Source organism: Erpetoichthys calabaricus, chromosome 6 (assembly GCF_900747795.2).
Source record: "Erpetoichthys calabaricus chromosome 6, fErpCal1.3, whole genome shotgun sequence".
Taxonomy (NCBI): Eukaryota; Metazoa; Chordata; class Cladistia; order Polypteriformes; family Polypteridae; genus Erpetoichthys; species Erpetoichthys calabaricus.
Genome location: NC_041399.2, coordinates 106,923,294 through 106,942,131, shown reverse-complemented (window position 1 = coordinate 106,942,131; position 18,838 = coordinate 106,923,294). Strand labels below are relative to the sequence as shown.

The 18,838-nt window shown below is 38.7% G+C and overlaps 1 protein-coding gene across 4 annotated transcripts in view; it reads right to left on the bottom strand.

Moving 5' to 3' along the window:
- LOC114653083 (dual specificity calcium/calmodulin-dependent 3',5'-cyclic nucleotide phosphodiesterase 1C-like) overlaps positions 1–18,838 on the bottom strand; it is a 930,233-nt gene that overhangs the window by 210,975 nt on the left and 700,420 nt on the right. For all 4 annotated transcript variants that reach the window (XM_051929365.1, XM_051929364.1, XM_051929366.1 and 1 more), the window contains one exon: positions 17,758–17,898. In XM_051929365.1, the coding sequence (XP_051785325.1) occupies positions 17,758–17,898 (141 nt within the window). The remainder of the gene's footprint in view (positions 1–17,757; positions 17,899–18,838) is intronic.

Sequence of the window (18,838 nt, the reverse complement as noted above, 5' to 3'; positions counted from 1 at the left end):
TGCCTCTTTGTATGATCCTTTAGGATTTGTAGCTCTGTTTTTTTAATGGTAAAAGAGTTCTCCAAGTGATGTGTAGATGGGGCATAAGCTGGAATGACACTCTGCATGATGAGCTACAGCCACAGTGGGAGCTTTGGAAGAATGATCTAATTAATTTGAACCATGTAAGCATCCCTCGTAGTTATGCAACTGCCAGCTTTGGAAAAGTTGTACAGGTTGAGCTTCATCATTTTTCAGATGCTAGCATTTGTGGATATGGACAGAGCTCATACTTGAGACTTAAGAATGAAATTGGAGATGTTCATTGCACCCTCGTTATGGGAAAGTCATGTGTCTCTCCTATGAAGGTTACGACTATTCCCAGGTTAGAATTGATGGCTGCAGTGAACTCAGTTAAGATTAGTAATCACTTGAAGAATTAACTTGAGTATTCTGATATTGATGAGTTCTTCTGGATGGACTCTAAGGTAGTTTTGAGATATATTAACAATGAGGCATGCAGATTCCACACATTTGTGACAAATAGAGTACAGAGGATTCATCTTAGTACGACTCCACAACAATGGAGATATGTCCCAACTACTGAAAACCCTGCTAACCATGCTTCTAGAGGTCATTCCATCACATTAAAAAATTTGCAAAATATATTTGTCAAATAAGTCTGGATGTGTATTTTTCTGATGCAAATCGATTTTCTCAAACAATTGGCCTTTTCTAATTCAACCCACCTTCCACCATCAGTTCCTCCACGCCTTAATTTAATGAAAACAAATTACTAATCTCTCTGGCATATTGTATTACTCATTTCTGTTGATGATGCTGAAATTAATTCAATATCTCTCTCTCTGACATCAGACAAAATGTATTTAAAACACGTCTCATTCATGTTTTCCAGCAAGAAAGCTATTTTGCAACAACTGCATAACCAACCAAATGAATATACTGCAGTTCACAGTAGAGCAATTTTCTTCTTATGCACTCCTTACTTAATTAGTCCCAAGCGTAAAATGGTGTAATGTCTTTTTAGTTTTAATAATTTCTTCTAAGTTACAAAAAAGAGCAAATAAAGTTATCGGTCAACTGTGTCCTAAACATGGTGAATGTTGAAAATGTAAAAAATTATAAAAGAGCAAAAAATGGGTGGAAACAGAGACAACCACAGTATAAATAACAAATTGTGTCATTGCAGAGGTAGTGCTTAGTGTGGGAAAAGTATAATGTAAATATACCAAAAGCATTTCATAAAAGAATAAAAAAATTAAAAACTTACTTACTTTTCTAAAAAGCTACGACCTATAACCTGATTAGTCCCATAGTAGACCTATCCACCCATTCTCTGAACCTACTTTTTCTTTTGCAAGTATTCTATCTGAGTTGCACTGCTTACAAGTGGGAAACAAATACTGGGCAGAATGCCAGTCTACCACAGGGCATGCATTGTACACATACCCATATTCACTCTTACTAAGCCATTTTGGAGTTACCACTGTTATATATGTTTAGGATCTGGAAGGAAATCAAAGCTCTCAGACAAAGCTTACACTGACTCTCTACGGATGGCGATTGGGTTAGGGGCTGAACCCAGGGAACCACTGATCTGCTATGCAGATATATAAGCTTGCAGCCACAAAAGTAAATAAGAATTCAAATTTCTGATGTAAGAATAAATAGCAGCATTTAAAAAAATATTTGCATACATAATGAAATATTTGCTGTATTAGGTATAACATCCATCCATCCATCCATTTTCCAACCCGCTGAATCCGAACACAGGGTCACGGGGGTCTGCTGGAGCCAATCCCAGCCAACACAGGGCACAAGGCAGGAACCAATCCCGGGCAGGGTGCCAACCCACCGCAGGACACACACAAACACACCCACACACCAAGCACACACTAGGGCCAATTTAGAATCGCCAATCCACCTAACCTGCATGTCTTTGGACTGTGGGAGGAAACTGGAGCACCCGGAGGAAACCCATGCAGACACGGGGAGAACATGCAAACTCCACGCAGGGAGGACCCGGGAAGCAAACCCAGGTACCCAGGTCTCCCAACTGCGAGGCAGCAGTGCTACCCACTGCGCCACCGTGCCGCCCATTAGGTATAACATTAAAGGATAAATAAAATAGTCCAAGTATGAGTTTGAATCTAAATATATTTTAAACTGTTAATTGACACAACATTTTTTACACATAAAATGAGCATAGGCTATACAGAAGCTCAGACAGCCAATGTCACATCTGTTAATTTAAAAGTATTATTGACTTTCTGTTTATTGATTGATTGATTGATTGATTATTTGCTCTGCTTTTATGTGGTTTTGTGGAAAGAAGAACATGCCTGTACCTTAATTTTCCTGGAGTGGCAAGATACACATTAAGATAGCCTCCTCTGTCGTTTGCTTTTCCTTCATTTCATTTTTATAGCTTGTATTGTCATTAATGGCTTTTATTCATGTTAATTAAATATATGAATTATTTAGTAAAAAAACAAGCTTTCAAAAATAAAGAATAAGTAATTATTTAAACAATTTAAAAAGCTTCATTAATAAAGGCCCAAGATACCAAGATCAGCAAAAAAATAATGATTTAAACCAGTGCTTCCCAAACTCAGTCCTGGGAACCCACTGTGGCTGCAGGTTTTTGTTCAAACCAGCTTCTGTTTTTAATTGGACTCCTGTGCTAATTAAGCGAACTGTTATTTCCCAAGTTCTGTGTTTTGGGAACAATATAGAAATTAGAAAACTGAGTTTGGTAAAATATATATATATATTAAAATGTACCAAGCAGTTATATGGGAATACTGTAATGTATTTTTTTCTTTTTAACAATATTTTCATCTTGATTTTCATTCTACTTTTTCAGGTGTTCTAATTATTTAATTAATCCATTATTTACTAATTAGTGGGTCTGATGCTAAAGTAGTTGCAGCCTTTGATTATTCAGTGTTATTTGCCTGGGTGTCTGCTTTGCTCATTTTTAATTGTCATTAATAAGATAAAACGAAGGGGGAAAACTGCACAGAGAAAGGGTGAAATATAATGAAATCAATAAAAGATTTAATTCTATAGCAAAAGCAGAAATACTTCTAAATGTCTTATAAATGTAAAAATCATGCTGCTGTACCAGCTAGTTAAATGAGATCAGTGTTATCAGGCGCCATAGAATTGTTTTCTTAAGTATTTATAACACTTGCTCTGGAGAGTGTTGAGCAGTCACTATAAGACAGTGCAGGGGTCTTAATCTCCATTACTCATGGGCTACCTAGGATGCTAGTTTTCATTCTGTGCACCTTTTTTATTTTGATGTTACACCCTACAGTTCAGCGACTGCATCATTTACTAAAATGGGTTGTCCTAAATTTCTATTTGTCTGTTTTTTCTTCTTATCATAATTATGAAAAGTGCTATTAGTTTTCCATTGATTTTAGGGTACAATGTATATTCCTTTTCCATATTCATTTTTTGTATAATTTCACAACCACTTGCTGATTATTAACCCTTCATTCTTTCTTATTTATTCAACCAACTGGCATCAAGCAATGAGGTTGTAAATAAAAGGAAAACAAAAAGCCAAATCAATCGATAAAATTTACATTTGTATGTCTTCATTCAAAAGGTAACAGTTTTAGTGAAATGCTGATAAAGATGTAATGGTATTAATTAAATGATGTTATTTCTTGGTGGTTTACAAACCATTCTTCTGAATTTTTACTGAAATGTAAAATAAATTCTAAATTGATATGAATTTCTGACACAGCAGAGACAAGCTGTCTAACTAAATGACATTCCAATTATAGCAATAATTGACTTCTAATTAAGAAATTGCTTGGAACAAATAATGTCTCTTCTGGCAGTAAATTCGAAATACTTAGACTAGAGCAATGCTTAAGATTAATTGATTTCCGTTAATTGGCTTTATAGATTTCTCTCTTTTGTTCATCTTGGTTGAAGTTTCTCTACTCCCATGTGTCATTGAAATGGAAAAATCTTTTACTGTGAGGGGAAAATAAGCATACAGACCAGCATAACTCTGGACATGTTGATTCTATCTAAAGAAATCATTTGCTACACTGAGTTAATATTAATGAATCAAATCCTGCAAACTGGTAATGTAATTCATGTATTTAAGTGTTGGTGTTTGTTTTGCTTCCTTTCTTAAAAAACATCCAGTGACATTATATATATATATATATATATATATATATATATATATATATATATATATATATATATCTCAAAATTCCTTTTGTTATTTTTTTCTGATCTTTCCAGTCTCCTGTGCTTTTTCTCTAATTCTTGCTAAAGTCATTACATCTATTCCTTCTCTCTGTGTTTTCATTATTATTTATTCTTATTGTTCTGTCTCACAATATGTTTTACTCTATACTACAACAATCTATGGTGCCACTTATTTCACTGAGTTGTCAGAAAAAGGGTTCTACATTTTTTTAAATTAACTTACAATACTCCCAATATAGCAAGACTGTCAAATGCTAATTTAGTTTGTAACAATTATTTTTTTATATACTGTATTGAACTGAGGTGACAGGTCAGTATTACCATCATCTAGGCAGCTAAGGGTCTTGACTCATGGTGTGTAAATTTTGTTATTATTATTATTATTATGTTTTACCAATAATTTTGTGATATTTCACATCACCATTTTGTGCTTGTTTTCAGTAAGGGCCAATGGTATTTGTTGCTAGTAATGATATGAAAGTCTTGTGATGTGTCTTGTCATGCAGCTTCTACTTTAAAATATAGCAGTCCCACAAGGAAGTTTCTGAACTTTTGCTCTTTTGGCTAAGGAAAAAGTGTAGCAGACACTAAAATACACTTCAAAACAAAGTTTTTTAGTGTTGGTCTCAGGTCACTGCTTTAGGAAAAGATGTTTGGTTTTGAATTTCACTTAACATTTTGTTTCACATCAAGCTCTTTCTAAACCCTTTTTTAAGTACCCATTCATTGGACTTGATTTATTCAAATGAACATTACAAGTGCTAAGCCAGTAGTCAGTAGTTTCAGCACCAACTGCAGGGGAGTCTATGAAAAGGGCAAACCTGCTACAGTTGCAAAATATCTATTCCAGTGTGATTAAAGAGAGACGTCCATCTAACGATAGCGTGAACAAAAAAGCAATATTATGAGCAATCATCCACTGGGTCAGCTCTGGCAAGCAACCTGCAGTGCTATGATGTGAAATATGAAACAGGACATCTCATATTTCCCATACATCATAAACTCAAAAAACTTATTCATACAACATATGATAATTTTCTTGGCTACTAGGGGATGATGAACCTTTGTAAATGAAACTTTAAACAGCATCAAACAATTAAACATTGTATACTGTACAACAATTTACTTTTTCCATTAAAATTCTTCCTCTCAATTTCAGTTCAGTTTATGTGTCCTTTATTTTATATTATGAAACTATACTTTCAAAGTACCTCCCTGGGAATCACCACCTTATTGTGGTAGAGAGGGTTGAGTGTCTTTGTGACCCTGGGAACTATGTTGTCTGGAGCAGAAGCTCCTGATAGAGCCTCTTAAGGCAAATTGGTCCCAGGTAAGGGGTCAGACAAATAGCGATTGAAAACCCGTAATGAAGAAATCCCACAAATTTAAAAAGAGTACTCCAACCAGTATAGAATTACCAGGGCTTCCTCTTGTAGCCAGGCATGGAGGAGTGCCTGCAGGAAAGCGCCTGGGGACTGGGCCTATGACAGGGCCCGGTCTGGCACAGCCCGAAAACATAATGTGGGACTGCCAATCTGTGGGCCCAGCACATGCAGCAGGAATAGGGCCTGGGTGCAGTGCCACCTCGGCAGTCGAAGACGAGGGTCTTGGCAGACTGGAACCCAAACACACAATTTGACTCTTGCGACATGGAATTTCACCTCTCTTGGGGTGAAGGAGCCAGAGTTGGTTGGTGTGTGACGGTGCGGGTCGGCTCCTTGATTTCTCTTCATTTTTGTAAGCCTCTTGATCCCGACACCATTGATAGTCATGACAGGGATGAGCTGAGCAGATGAGGACAAACACACCAAGCAAGGGGATGGCGAAAAGTGCAAGTGCTTTTATTAAAAAGAAGACAAAACGAAACAAGTGTTCAAAAAGTGCAGTGCTTCATCAATAATAAATAATCCAATAAAAACAAAGGTGAAATAAAGGTTAAAATTCAATAAATAGAAACTCCATTAAACGAGGTTAAAATCAACTAGCAGGAAACTGTCCTTTCTATAAAGCCTGGTGCATTCTTCTTGCTCACTGGCGGCTCCTCTGATTATCCCATACAGACCTTGCAGCAGAGGAGTCATCCAGACGCATGACAGACGCAGCTGACCTTCTGCAGGTCTGGGTCCTTTCTGTCCCATGGCTATGGTAAGTCTTCCACTCCAGACCTAGGCTTGGGTCCCCATTGGCCATGACGCTCACATTGGAGCCCTCCTCCCAAGCCTCTCCTCAACCCCTGCTGCCTTCCCAGTCTTCTGCAAGGTGTACACACTCCTGATCCTCAGGCATGTTCAGCTGGAGTGACGCAATTGATACCCCTAGCAGATGCCAAGTTGGAGCTTGTCTAGGAGAACAAGAGGCCTGCCTATGTGCGGCTGAAGGTCATTGAGGGAAGGACACTGACTGCCATATGTACCTGTGCACCAAATGTCAGTTTCAGAGTAGAGAGAGTTTCAGGCCATCTTGGAGTCACTAGAAGGGCTCCTGGAAAGGGGACCCACTATGGACTCCATAGTTCTGCTCGGAGACTTCAATGCCCACGTGGGTAATAATGGAGACACTTGTAGAGGCATGATTGGGAGGAACAGCCTTCCTGATATAAACCCAAGCGGAGTTTTGTCATTAGACTTATGTGTTAGGCATGGTTTGTCCATAATGGACACCATGTTCAAAAATAAGGTGGCTCACAGATGTACTTGGTACCAGAGCACCTTAGCCCAAAGATCTATGATCGATTTCATAATTCTGTTATCAGATTTGTAACCGTATGTTTTGGACACTCGTGTGAAAAAAGAGACAGAGCTGTCAACTGATGACCATCTGGTGATGAGCTGGGCCAGATAGTGGGGGAGGCACCTGGACAGACCTGGAAAGCCCAACCTCTGAAACAGCTTTTCTCACATCTTGGAGGGAGGTTGGGCACATAGAGTCCAAACTGGCCTTGTTCAGAGCCTCCATTGTGGAAGTGGCTATAAAGAGCTGTGGCCTGAAGGCCATAGATGCCTCTCAAGGTGGCAACCCAAGGACCCATTGGTGGACACCAGAGGTGTGCGAACGCTGGCGGGACTGGTTGCTGCTGCTTGCCAGTAACTTTTTCTCTATTAACTTATGATCTAACGGACTAAACAACTGTTTTCATTTTGGGCAGATTTATATGTTGAGTTTTATTTTTCAGTCATTTAAAACTAATTTCTAGCTCGACTTATGATTTGGCCTAACCCTGCTTTGAGACTGCTTTGAGTCTTACCTGGCTCTGTTCTCTGGACTTCTGAGTTGTCTGCATCTTCACTTACAATATGGACCGGTAGGATATTTATTTGGTTTGTGTTTGTTTGGTCCCTCCTGTCGCGCACTATCCAACCTGCGACAGACCTGCTTCAGTACTCAGGTGCCGAGCTCCTCTGACTGCGATTCCACCTGTCTGAGCCTCCACTGACTGGGCTGTATCTCCACCCAGACATCGTATTCCTCCCCCGTCGGAGATACATCCACTGTGGGTTCCGCCGGAGTCTCCAGGCTGAGACTTCGAAAATAATAAACTCCATCTGGTCCAGTTCTCGATGTCCTCCACATAACTTAGGCAGGGTCGCTGACCACAGTGTGTTAGCCAGCCTAGCCCGGTCGGCTAACACCGTTGCTAACTGCAATAACGCCATTGTCAACTTCGGTCTGTTGAATGTCCGCTCACTTACGAGCAAGGGGCATCTCATCCACGATCTCATCTTTTCTGTCTAACCAAGACATGGCAACAACCTCATGACTTTTACCAACTTAACGAATCCACTCCCTCAGGGTTTGTTTACATCTGTGAACCCATGGCTATGGCCAGGGAGGAGGTCTCGCGATAATGTATCATGAGAAGTGGAAAGTCCTGCCGTTGTATGTTCCTGCCTTCAATTCTTTTGAATCCCTTGTGTGTTAATTAACTGGACCTATTCCTACTATTATTGCAACTGTTTACCAGCCCCCTAAATCAAATAATGACTTTCTGAATGACTTTGCTGCTTTTCTTACACACTTATCTACTGTTTCATCAAACATAATTCTTCTGGAGGATTTCAATATACAGTACATATGGATAATATTAATGTCCCTATTACTAGAGACTTTACATCCAGTCTTGAGAGTTTTGGATTCCAGCAGCACGCTGATGTTCCCACTCATTCCAAAGGACATACTGTATCTTGGACTTGATTTGCTGTTCTGGGGTTACCCCGCTTGATTGTACTGTTGAAGAATTCGCCATAACTGATCATTTTCTTATTTCATTCAATGTTAAACTTGCACTTTCAAATACTAAGATTTCCCATCTCATGTCTTTCCATAATATTAAGAATATTAACTTGGACTCTCTTTCCCCTAGTATTGATTCCCTTATGGATATTCATAATTTATCCACTCCTGAAGAACTGGTTTCACAATATAACCCTGGACTTAATGGTATTCTTAACTCTCTCGCTCTGTTAAAAACCAGATCTGTTTCTTTCTCCTTTTCTGCTCCCTGGTTCATGCCTGAACTTCAGCTTTTGAAAGCCAAAGGCCGGCAACTTGAACAGTTGTATAAAAAACTGGACTCTTTGTTCACAAAGAGATGTACAAAAACCATATACTTTATTACAAGGACTGTATTGCCCAAACTAATCTAACTGTTATACTCATATTATTTCTTCCAATGAAGGCAACACCAAGTCATTGTTTTCACTGCTTAATAATATCACACAACCCCTGGATTCTTTACCTTCTCACCTTTACTCAACTGATTTTTGCAATTCCCTTATGTCCTTTTTTTAATGAAAAAATCCGGAAGATACACCAGTCTTTCGGTACGGATTCCTCCAGTACTTCATTTGAATTTCACCCACCAACTCACCCATTTTCCTCTTTTCAGCTTCCTACTTTCTCAGAAATCTCAGATCTTATCTGTAAATCTAAGTCATCCACCTGTCAATTGGATCCCCTCCCTACAGTTCTGGTCAAAGCCTGCCTCCCCTCTACCACCCACAACTGGTACTGTTCCTTCATCTCTTAAAACTGCTGCAATAACCCCAATACTGAAAAAACCTGGTGCCGATCCTACAAATTTCAGTAATTTTCGTCCTATTTCTAATCTACCCTTCATTTCCAAAATTCTTGAAAAAATAGTGGCTATTCAACTTCATTCTTATTTATCTCAAAATAATCTGTATGAACAGTTCCAGTCTAGTTTTCGCCCCCTCCATAGTACAGAAACAGCACTTGTTAGAATTACTAACGACCTCCTTATGGCAGCTGATTCTGATTTAATCACTATTCTCATCCTTCTTCTTCACTTAGTTTGTTCAGCTTAAAACTTTCACATCCCAACCCACCGCTGTTACTTCAGGTGTGCCCTCCTTTTCATTATTTACCTCCTTCCCCTTGGAAATATTTTTCATAAATATAACATTAGCTTCCACTGTTATACTGATGACACCCAGCTCTACCTCATTAGCAAACCTACTTTTTCCTTTCCACCTTCCTCACTTATTGATTGCATAGCAATTTTCTTAAATTAAATAGTGACAAAACTAAGGTTCTCCTCATTGGTACAAAATCAACATTATCCAAAACTGATCATTTTTCCTTTGTTATTGATAATTCCTCTGTCTCCCCTTCCCCACAGGTTGAGTCTGGGTGTCATCCTTGACAGTACTGTACTTTATATTTTCAGTCCCACATCAATAATATCTCCCGGACTGCACATTTCCACTTGCAAAACATTAATCGTATTCGCCCCTCCCTCACTCCCCACACCACTGCTATCCTTGTTCACAGTCGTGTCACTTCTCGTCTGGATTATTGTAATTCCCTTTTCTTTGGTCTTTCTCACAAATCTCTTTATAAGCTTCAACTGGTCCAGAATTCAGCTGCCCGCATCATTACTAGAACCCCTCTATTCACCATATCACTCCCATCTTGCAGCAGCTTCACTGGCTTCCAGTTAAGTTTTGCAATCAATTAAAAATTCTTCTGTTAACTTTTAAGGCTATCCACAACCTTGCCCCTCCATATCTGTCTGACCTGCTCCATGTTGCCATCCCCTCCCGTACCCTTAGATCCTCTTCCTCCATCCACTTGACTGTCCCTTTCGTCCATCTTACCACAATGAGGAGCAGAACATTCAGTTGCTCTGCTCCCCAGCTTTGGAATTCACTGCCATCTGAGCTTAGACATATTGAATCATTTTCACTTTTCAAATCTAAACTTAAAACTCATTTGTTTAAGACTTCTTTTTCTCTTTAATTACAATTCCTCAGTCTGATTTTAATTTTTGTGTTTTAGTTTTGTTTATTATGTGTGTTTTATCTATTGTTCGGTGTCCTTGAGTGTTTAGAAAGGTGCCTACGAATAAATAAAATGTATTATTATTATTAAGGATGCCATCAAGCTGAAAAAGGAATCTTCCATGTATGGTTAGCACAGGAGACTCCCGAAGCAACAGAGGGGTACAGACAGGCCAAAAGTGCTGCCACCTTGGTGGTCGGGGAAGCAAAAAACATGGGTGTGGGAGGAGCTCGGAGAGATTGTGAAAATTGACTATTGATCGGGCTAAAAGAGTTTCTGGCAAACCATCAGGTGACTCACAAAGGGAAAGCAGGGATTAACCCAGGCTGTTCTCAGCAAGGTTGAAGAAGTGCTGACCTGGACTGAGGATGTTGTCTGGCAGTGGAAGGAACATTTTGAGGAGCTCCTGAACCTCATAGACACACCCTCTGTGGAGCAGGTAGAGCCAGAAGCTGATTGGGGATCAATGTCCATTTTCTTGAGGGAGGTCACCATGGTAGTCAGGCATCACTGCAGTGACAAGGCCCTGGGGGTGGATGAGATCCACCCAGGAATGCTGAAGGCTCTGGACGTTGTTGGGCTGTTATGGCTAACACGCCTTTTTAGTGTTGCATGGTCATCGGGAGCTGTGCCTCTGTTGTGGCAGACAAGGACGGCGGTCCCCATTTTTAAAAAGGGGGACAGGAGGGTGTACTCCAACTATCGGAGTTCACACTACTCAGCCTCCCTGGAAATGCTTATTTGAGGAAAAGAGACTCTACTCAGTCATGGAACCTCAAATCCAGAAGGAGCAATGTGGATTCCATCCAGGCTGTGCAATGGTGGACCGGTCCCTTTACCCTGGTCTACATGTGTTTTGTGGACTTAGAGAAGATGACCGTGTTTCTCAACTTATCCTGTTGAGGGTGCTGGGAGAGTACTCCAGAGAAGACCCGGGGATCACTGGGAGGATTAATAATAAGGGCTATTCGGCCCCTGTATAATGACTGTGTGAGTGGTGTCCGCATACGTGGGGGAAAAACATCAGCAACATTTCCATTGGGTGTGGTACTTTGACAGGGCTGTACCTTGTCTCCTACACTGTTTGTGATTTTCATGGACATGATAATTGCGTCACTACGTTTTGCAGATTACGTCATCCTATTGGCTTCATTGGGCTCTAGCACACATTAAGACGGTTTGTGAACAAATGTGAAGTGGCAGGGATGAGAATCAGTACCTCTAAATATGAGGCAATGGTCCTCAGTAGGAAAAAGGTGGGCTGTCCTCTAGGTTTGGCAGGTGAATTAGTGCCTCAAGTGGAGGAATTTAAGTACGTCGGGGTCTTGTACACGAGTGTGGGGAAAAGGGATGGTGAGATCAGTGGATTGTGGTGGTGAGTGCAGTTACAGTATGTGGTCACTATGCTGATCTGTAGTGGTTAAGAAGGAGCTGAGTCAGAAGGTGAAGTTCTCAATTAATCAGTCAGTCTACATCCCTACCTTTACATTTGGTAATGAACTTTGGGTAATGAGAATGAGATTGCAAGTAAGAGTGGTCGATATCATCTTTCTTCAGAGGGTGGCTGGGCTCTCCCTTAAAGATAGGATGAGAAACACAGACATCTGGGAGAGGCTTGCATTGAGAGAAGCCAACTGAGGTGGTTCGGGCATCTGATACGGATGCCTCCCTGTGGAGGTTTTACAAAAACGACCAGCTGGGAGGAGACTCCAGGGAAGACGCGGGAATCACTGGGAATATTATTTCTCGCAGATGGCCTGGGAATGGCTTGAGTTCCGAAAGTAAGAGTTGTTAAGTATGGCTGGGGAAAAGGACATAAAAAAATAACTGCTGTCCCTGTGAACCAGCTTCAGATAAGCTGTGGAAAAAAATAAATCTTAATTATTCTCTAATTAGTTCTTTGCGCATCACTTAATGTAAACTATATATAATATATATATATCTTAAATAGCCAAGCGTTATGTGAAAGTCAATATAATTTTCAATTTTATTCACTACATTTTTGTCACCAACCCAGAATCTCTGCTGTATTTAGACTCTTTACATAACATGCATGATGCATGTTTATCTCAAAAGGTGAAAGAGTAAAATATTTACATTGAAAACCTTTAGTATTTGTAATAACAAAAACAAAAGCTTTCCAACTGTCCTAAAACTGATTTCTGTGTATATACAATCTCTTCTCAGAAATGCATTCCCAACAAGCATTAAAAATGTGTTGATTTTGAACTGGGGAACACAAGATGAATCCAGATCAGCCAGCTGTTTATTTTGTTAGATGTCATAATGATTTTAATCCCTTTTAAGCTTTAGTAAAAGCTTTCCCAGCTCCTTTAACTGCTGAATAATAGAGAGGAAGACAGGAACAAATGATCAGATGTCCCGTATAAACCTTGCTCATTTTCAGTGCTAATGCAGTCTAATAAGTAATAATAACATGTTCCAGGACATTGGAGTTCCTTTCACAAAGTCAATTACACATTCATTTTGTTTCTGTAATGAAGACCAACTTTGCCCTGCATTCTTGATTTAAATTATTAAAGTGTTCTTAATAGAGACTTGTCCTCATTATGCTATACTGTATTACCAATTCTCACTGAATCACCTTCTTCACTTCCTCTGTAACAGTTCTAATTAATTCATTGTACTTCTCACATTTACTTCTGCAGTTGTTGTTTTTAGTCCACAGGTTGAAGTATAAAGTGGTTGCCTTTAAATACTGAATTATTGCTTGCAATGTGGCAGCTCTACTAACGCACAAGTATGCTTAGGTCTGGAATGCTATGTATGCTGAAAAAGCCACTTTCGTCTGTTACAGTGAAAACAGAAGAAAGAGAAAATGTAAACAAACTAAGAAATAAAATTTTAATGGTTTAAAACAAATATCCTTTTGATTACTAGTTATTTTACGAACCACCACTCTGTTATATATATTAAAATCATGCGTAAAGTGAATGCTAACTTCTAACACTAATACAACAAACTCTGGTTAACAATACTGATTAAGCTGTTCTGTAACCCACTTAATTTTTATTCAACACCATCTGCTGTATACTTTGTCTCAAAATGTAAAAGCTTAGTTTTGGCAGACCAATATGCTATTCCTGTTAAGACCTGTACAAATCTCAAAGTCAAAATATTTTTCTGACTTTTAGCTTTAGGATCTAAAAGAAAATCAAAGATGAAAATGAGTCTTTAGTGTTATTACCAAGCTAAAGCCCTATATTGCCTGGCAATTTTCACTCTTTTTAACTTTTTCAATGATTACACATTCTGCAATAAAAGACAGTAACAAAAGAAGTTCAATGTCTATTTCTGTTTGTTATATTTCTCTACTGGTGTAATTTTCCACTACAGATCTTTGCCAAAGGAGCAATTTCATCAGAACTGATGGTAAGGATGGTGATGCATTAGAAAGAGTTTCAGGGTAATGTTCAAAGGGCAATGCCTTCACAGCTGAAAAACAGGAGCTTTGAACAAAAGAAAAAAATGCAGGTAGGTCAAAATAAAATCTTATACATTTTTTTTATGGCAAAATGCAAATATTTATTCATGAACTTACTTTAAAATTTTGTAAGGAGATTGAAATATGCATAAAGAAGATTGAGGGCAGAACAAATGTATGCAATCGTTCCAATTTGTGTATCCTTGTAAGACTCTCAACTCCAGCCCTTTCGCCCACATTCTTATTAAGGTAAACAACCAAGACCAGGTTATTAATGATTACAGTTATGTCCCTCCTGTTGAGGTTTTGGACAGAGCATATTTTTGCATGTCTACAGAAATGTCAGCCAGCAAACACCTGATCATGAATGGGGATCAATGTAATCAGAAGGTTAGAAGCAGAAATGAAATTTCTATATTTGGCCCATTCCAGGTTAACTATTAAGACAGGACATGTACATTCTAGGTTTTGTAGTTTACATACATAGCTTTTACAGTAAACATATAGAGCACCAGTCCCATATACTCAAACAAAAATCATAGATCTTGAAAAAGCTCAAAGGGTAGCTACTTTCGTATGTGACCACTTTAGTGGGGTGGCTGCTCAGGACTGACATGGCAGACAACAGGGGATTTCACAAACAAAGGACAGGATCCTACAAGACCTGTACAATAAAATAAGCATTGTATGAATATCATAAATTGAGTGTTATTACAGTAAAACCTGTATGACCCAAGAATGCCCTGGAAATGCAGTAGTTACTCTAAGGAAACAGAGTAAAAGGAACAGCACTTAGGAAATAAAAGCAATTTCACAGAAGAACTCTGGCCTGATAGGTGGCAACAGTGTCCCTGTGTGGGTATGCAGTGAGTTAAGGTGACAGGCCTTCTTAGAGTTGTCTGACCCTACAAACGTGAGCTTGGATACAGGACTGTAGGAATATCAAGGATTACAAGAAAACCATGATATTTGCTGTTTTTAATTTTATTGTATTTTTACTATGTTGAGATATGACTTGATGATGCCATTGTAGCCAACATTGTTTACTGCAGTTTCCACAACACTGTGGGTGACTAGCTTTGTGCTCTTTGAAACTGGCAGGAGCCACACTCAGAAGTAATTTTCTTTCGTGTTTACTCGCTAACCTCATACAATTACAACGTGTGCTCTCATTGATGCTCCCACTCTCTCCTGAAGTCATCATATTCTCCAACAAGCACTGTCCTTTATATTCAATAACTGTACTTAAAGTAACTTACAAAAGTGTTACTAAACATATTGTATACAACAACAAGATGCGCATGCACATCACATAACATTGCATGTGATGTTACGGTGGCTATGCCATTTAAAGTAAAGCTGAGTGAAAATTGGTGTCTAGAGCTTTTGAAAATGAGGGAAAAACTCACCTAGAGCAGCTTACTTTGGGAAATACACTTTAGTTAAATGCACACTCATTTACTCTTATGTAACAAGACCTTAACAAAGGCTTCTTTTGGTCTTCACAACACTTAAAACATCAGTAGATAGGTTCTTTATTTCTGTGCAGTGTGGCAAACTGACATGACGGTAACATTACTTGTTATTATGAAGAATTCACAGGTCTTGTACTGAATATGTAATATCAAGAGAAATGTGTCTCAGTTAAGTCACTTCAGACCACTCCAAAGTGGACAGTTCCTGACGACAGTCCCAGAAGCTTCAATGAGCAGGGCTTATTCTGAGAGCTGTTCATTTAGTTATCCTGCAAGTTATACTGCACTAGGATTGGGGCTACAGAAAGGTTAGGAGGATTGTGGACAAACAGTCATCTCACAGGAGGAAGAGATTTAGAAGGAACTGGGGAAAAAAAAGGAATTGGGGAAAGAGTAAAGCATATTTATGTGGTAATGAGGTGGGACATGAACCTGTTACCCCACCTAAAAGAGATTGAAACTACCCTAGTTTAGGAAGGGACAAAAAGATTTAGGTTATTTTGTTTTGTTTTTTTTTGCTTATTTTGTTAATCCCTCATGTAGTTTGGTCTCCTTGGGTTTGGGCTGATTCAGTGTTTGGAGTTGGATATCGAAACCGTCCTCTCTGTATAGTTTCACAGTTTGTGGTGTTAGCCAAGTGCATTTTTACATATTATTGATTTATTAATTGTTATTCTTATGTGTATGGCTGGCACTTAGCAGATTTCGGCGAATTCTTACATCACCGCAGTGATGGTCAATTCTGTGAGCTTGCAGAATCAGGCGCCTTGGTGTTTGTCCTATTGTCTGTGACCTAAATGGTGATTGATGTTTAGAAATGGCAGGTGAATTGGCAGCTGTTTCTTGATCAAATCTTGAAATGGAGTCTGTGTGACGTTTTTTGCTGAGTATTTCCAATTGCCATTTTTATTCTTATGTCCCCCTGGCTCTTTTTTGTAGGACTGACTTCAGTTATTTAAGATGTAATGGAATGAATAACATCTTGCTGAGTCATTTCATTGGGTTCTTGTTATCTTTTTTCTCCTGTTATGCTAAGGGCCAGGGATTATTAATAGAATTACCATGTATTGTTTGCCAGTCCCTGTAACCACACACAAATAGGGTGCAGTGTCATTATACAGTATGTTTTACATTAAAGATAAATTCTGACACTCTCATCCAAAGAATCAAAAGGAAAACAGTCAAATTTTCTTTCATGGATCTGAAACATTTATGCATTACTGAAAGAGGATGTTAACTGTCAACTCTAGGCCTAAAAAATCAAGGTCAGTTACTCCTACTAAGCTTTACCTGGTTATAAAATTTAAATACTAAACATTAGTAGGGAGGACATTTGCATTTGTTTAGATTAGGGAGGATTAAAAGAACTTTTAGTTAAAACCATAAAACCCTAATGAGGCAGTGTATTATTTAGTTTTTTTTCTGTTCAACTACTTAGCATAAAATATATAAAAAACTGGGAAAAACTGAATCTATAGAGTTAGCGTATGACAAACAGTGTTTTAATGTGAGCAGCAACCAAAGGCACTTTACAGAGCTCCTAATATTACCATCCATCCATCCATCCATTTTCCAACCCGCTGAATCCGAACACAGGGTCACGGGGGTCTGCTGGAGCCAATCCCAGCCAACACAGGGCACAAGGCAGGAAACAATCGTGGGCAGGGTGCCAACCCACCGCAGGACACACACAAACACACCCACACACCAAGCACACACTAGGGCCAATTTAGAATCGCCAATCCACCTAACCTGCATGTCTTTGGAATGTGGGAGGAAACCGGAGCGCCCGGAGGAAACCTACGCAGACACGGGGAGAACATGCAAACTCCACGCAGGGAGGACCCGGGAATCGAACCCAGGTCCCCAGATCTCCCAACTGCGAGGCAGCAGCGCTACCCACTGCGCCACCGTGCCGCCCCCTAATATTACCATTTTACATTAAAAAGGTTCAAGGCCAGGTAATTGTGGTTCAATTATCTAGAATGTATACAAAAAAGCAGCTGACCTAAATTATTTATTTCATGTCCACAACGTTGTGTATTTTATGCACCGTAAAATGAAAGTTTAAACACTTAAACTCTAGAAAAAAGCACTATCACTAAACAAAATGACACACAGAAATTGTTTGCACTGGTTCAAAAAAATTAAACAAAAATAAAATGGTTCTTTAAAATATAATCCAAAATGTTTGGCAAACAGCTGTCTAAACTTATGCTTATATGTCAACAGACAGTTAAAATACTTAAAATACTGTTAATCCTAGTTTCAGTTATAGCTCTTAAAAGCACTTACCACCATCCCCGTCTTTAAAAGGAGGTAATGCACAGTCTGGGTAACATCTGCTGCATGCATGAGATTGTGATATGGATTTTTGTGTTTGCTATATCCAACTTCAAGAGCTTCCACAAATGACACGAGTGCTGAAATGGGAATCTGAAACACAAATGCATTATTTATAGAAGTTAACAGTAATAATAACAGGCATTATGACATAAAAATAAACTTTAATTAAATTACCTTTGCTTTAAGTCTACCATCATCAGAAATGAATGAACATTCCTCAATCCATTGTAAAAAAAATTATAATATTCACATACATAAGTTACGTGACACAGAAACAGATATTCAGCTTGTTCTAGTCCAAGGGATTCTTATTTCCAATATCTGATCTGTACTTGTATTTATCAAGCATCTCAGAGTAGGGAAACGGTCCTAACTGGATTAAAAATCTCAGAGTGATGCAATTTTGGTCCACCATTTTATCAATTTTCCTAAATTAGGAAACTTCACCAGAATTTAGGTGATCTCATGAGCTACCCTAACTTGCTAAGAGCTTTCTGATGATGGCATACAGGCAGAGACTGACATAAACATTCCAGAAAAGGCAAAATGTTTTGGAAGTGCTGTACAACAATGAACTTGTTAAAATATATTGATTAGAAAATGAAGAATAATTTTTGTAACAAATCTTATACACTACATGTTTGCTCGATCTATGTGGAGAAGCGATGTTGTCACCTGAAATGAAAGTCTTGGTAATGTTACGTTTTTTGACCACAGGAAAAATGCAGCTTTGCAATAGTGATGATTTGGGTATGTCACAACCAATCACTTCTCACATTTTACAATTTTTTTTTATTTTGAACTCACTTAGAACTCATGAGATAATACACAGATTTATAAATTTCAGTAAAACTCCAAGTGATGTAATGTTAAAGCAATTTGACTTAATGCAAATCGACAGGCTCATAAAGATCATTTCCCCAAGTGCAGATGAGCATGCATATGTAAATCGCAAGCAATATCACATTATCAACGCACACAGGTGGTCATGGATGCAAACTGTATTATAGCAGTCAGAATATTACCCTGA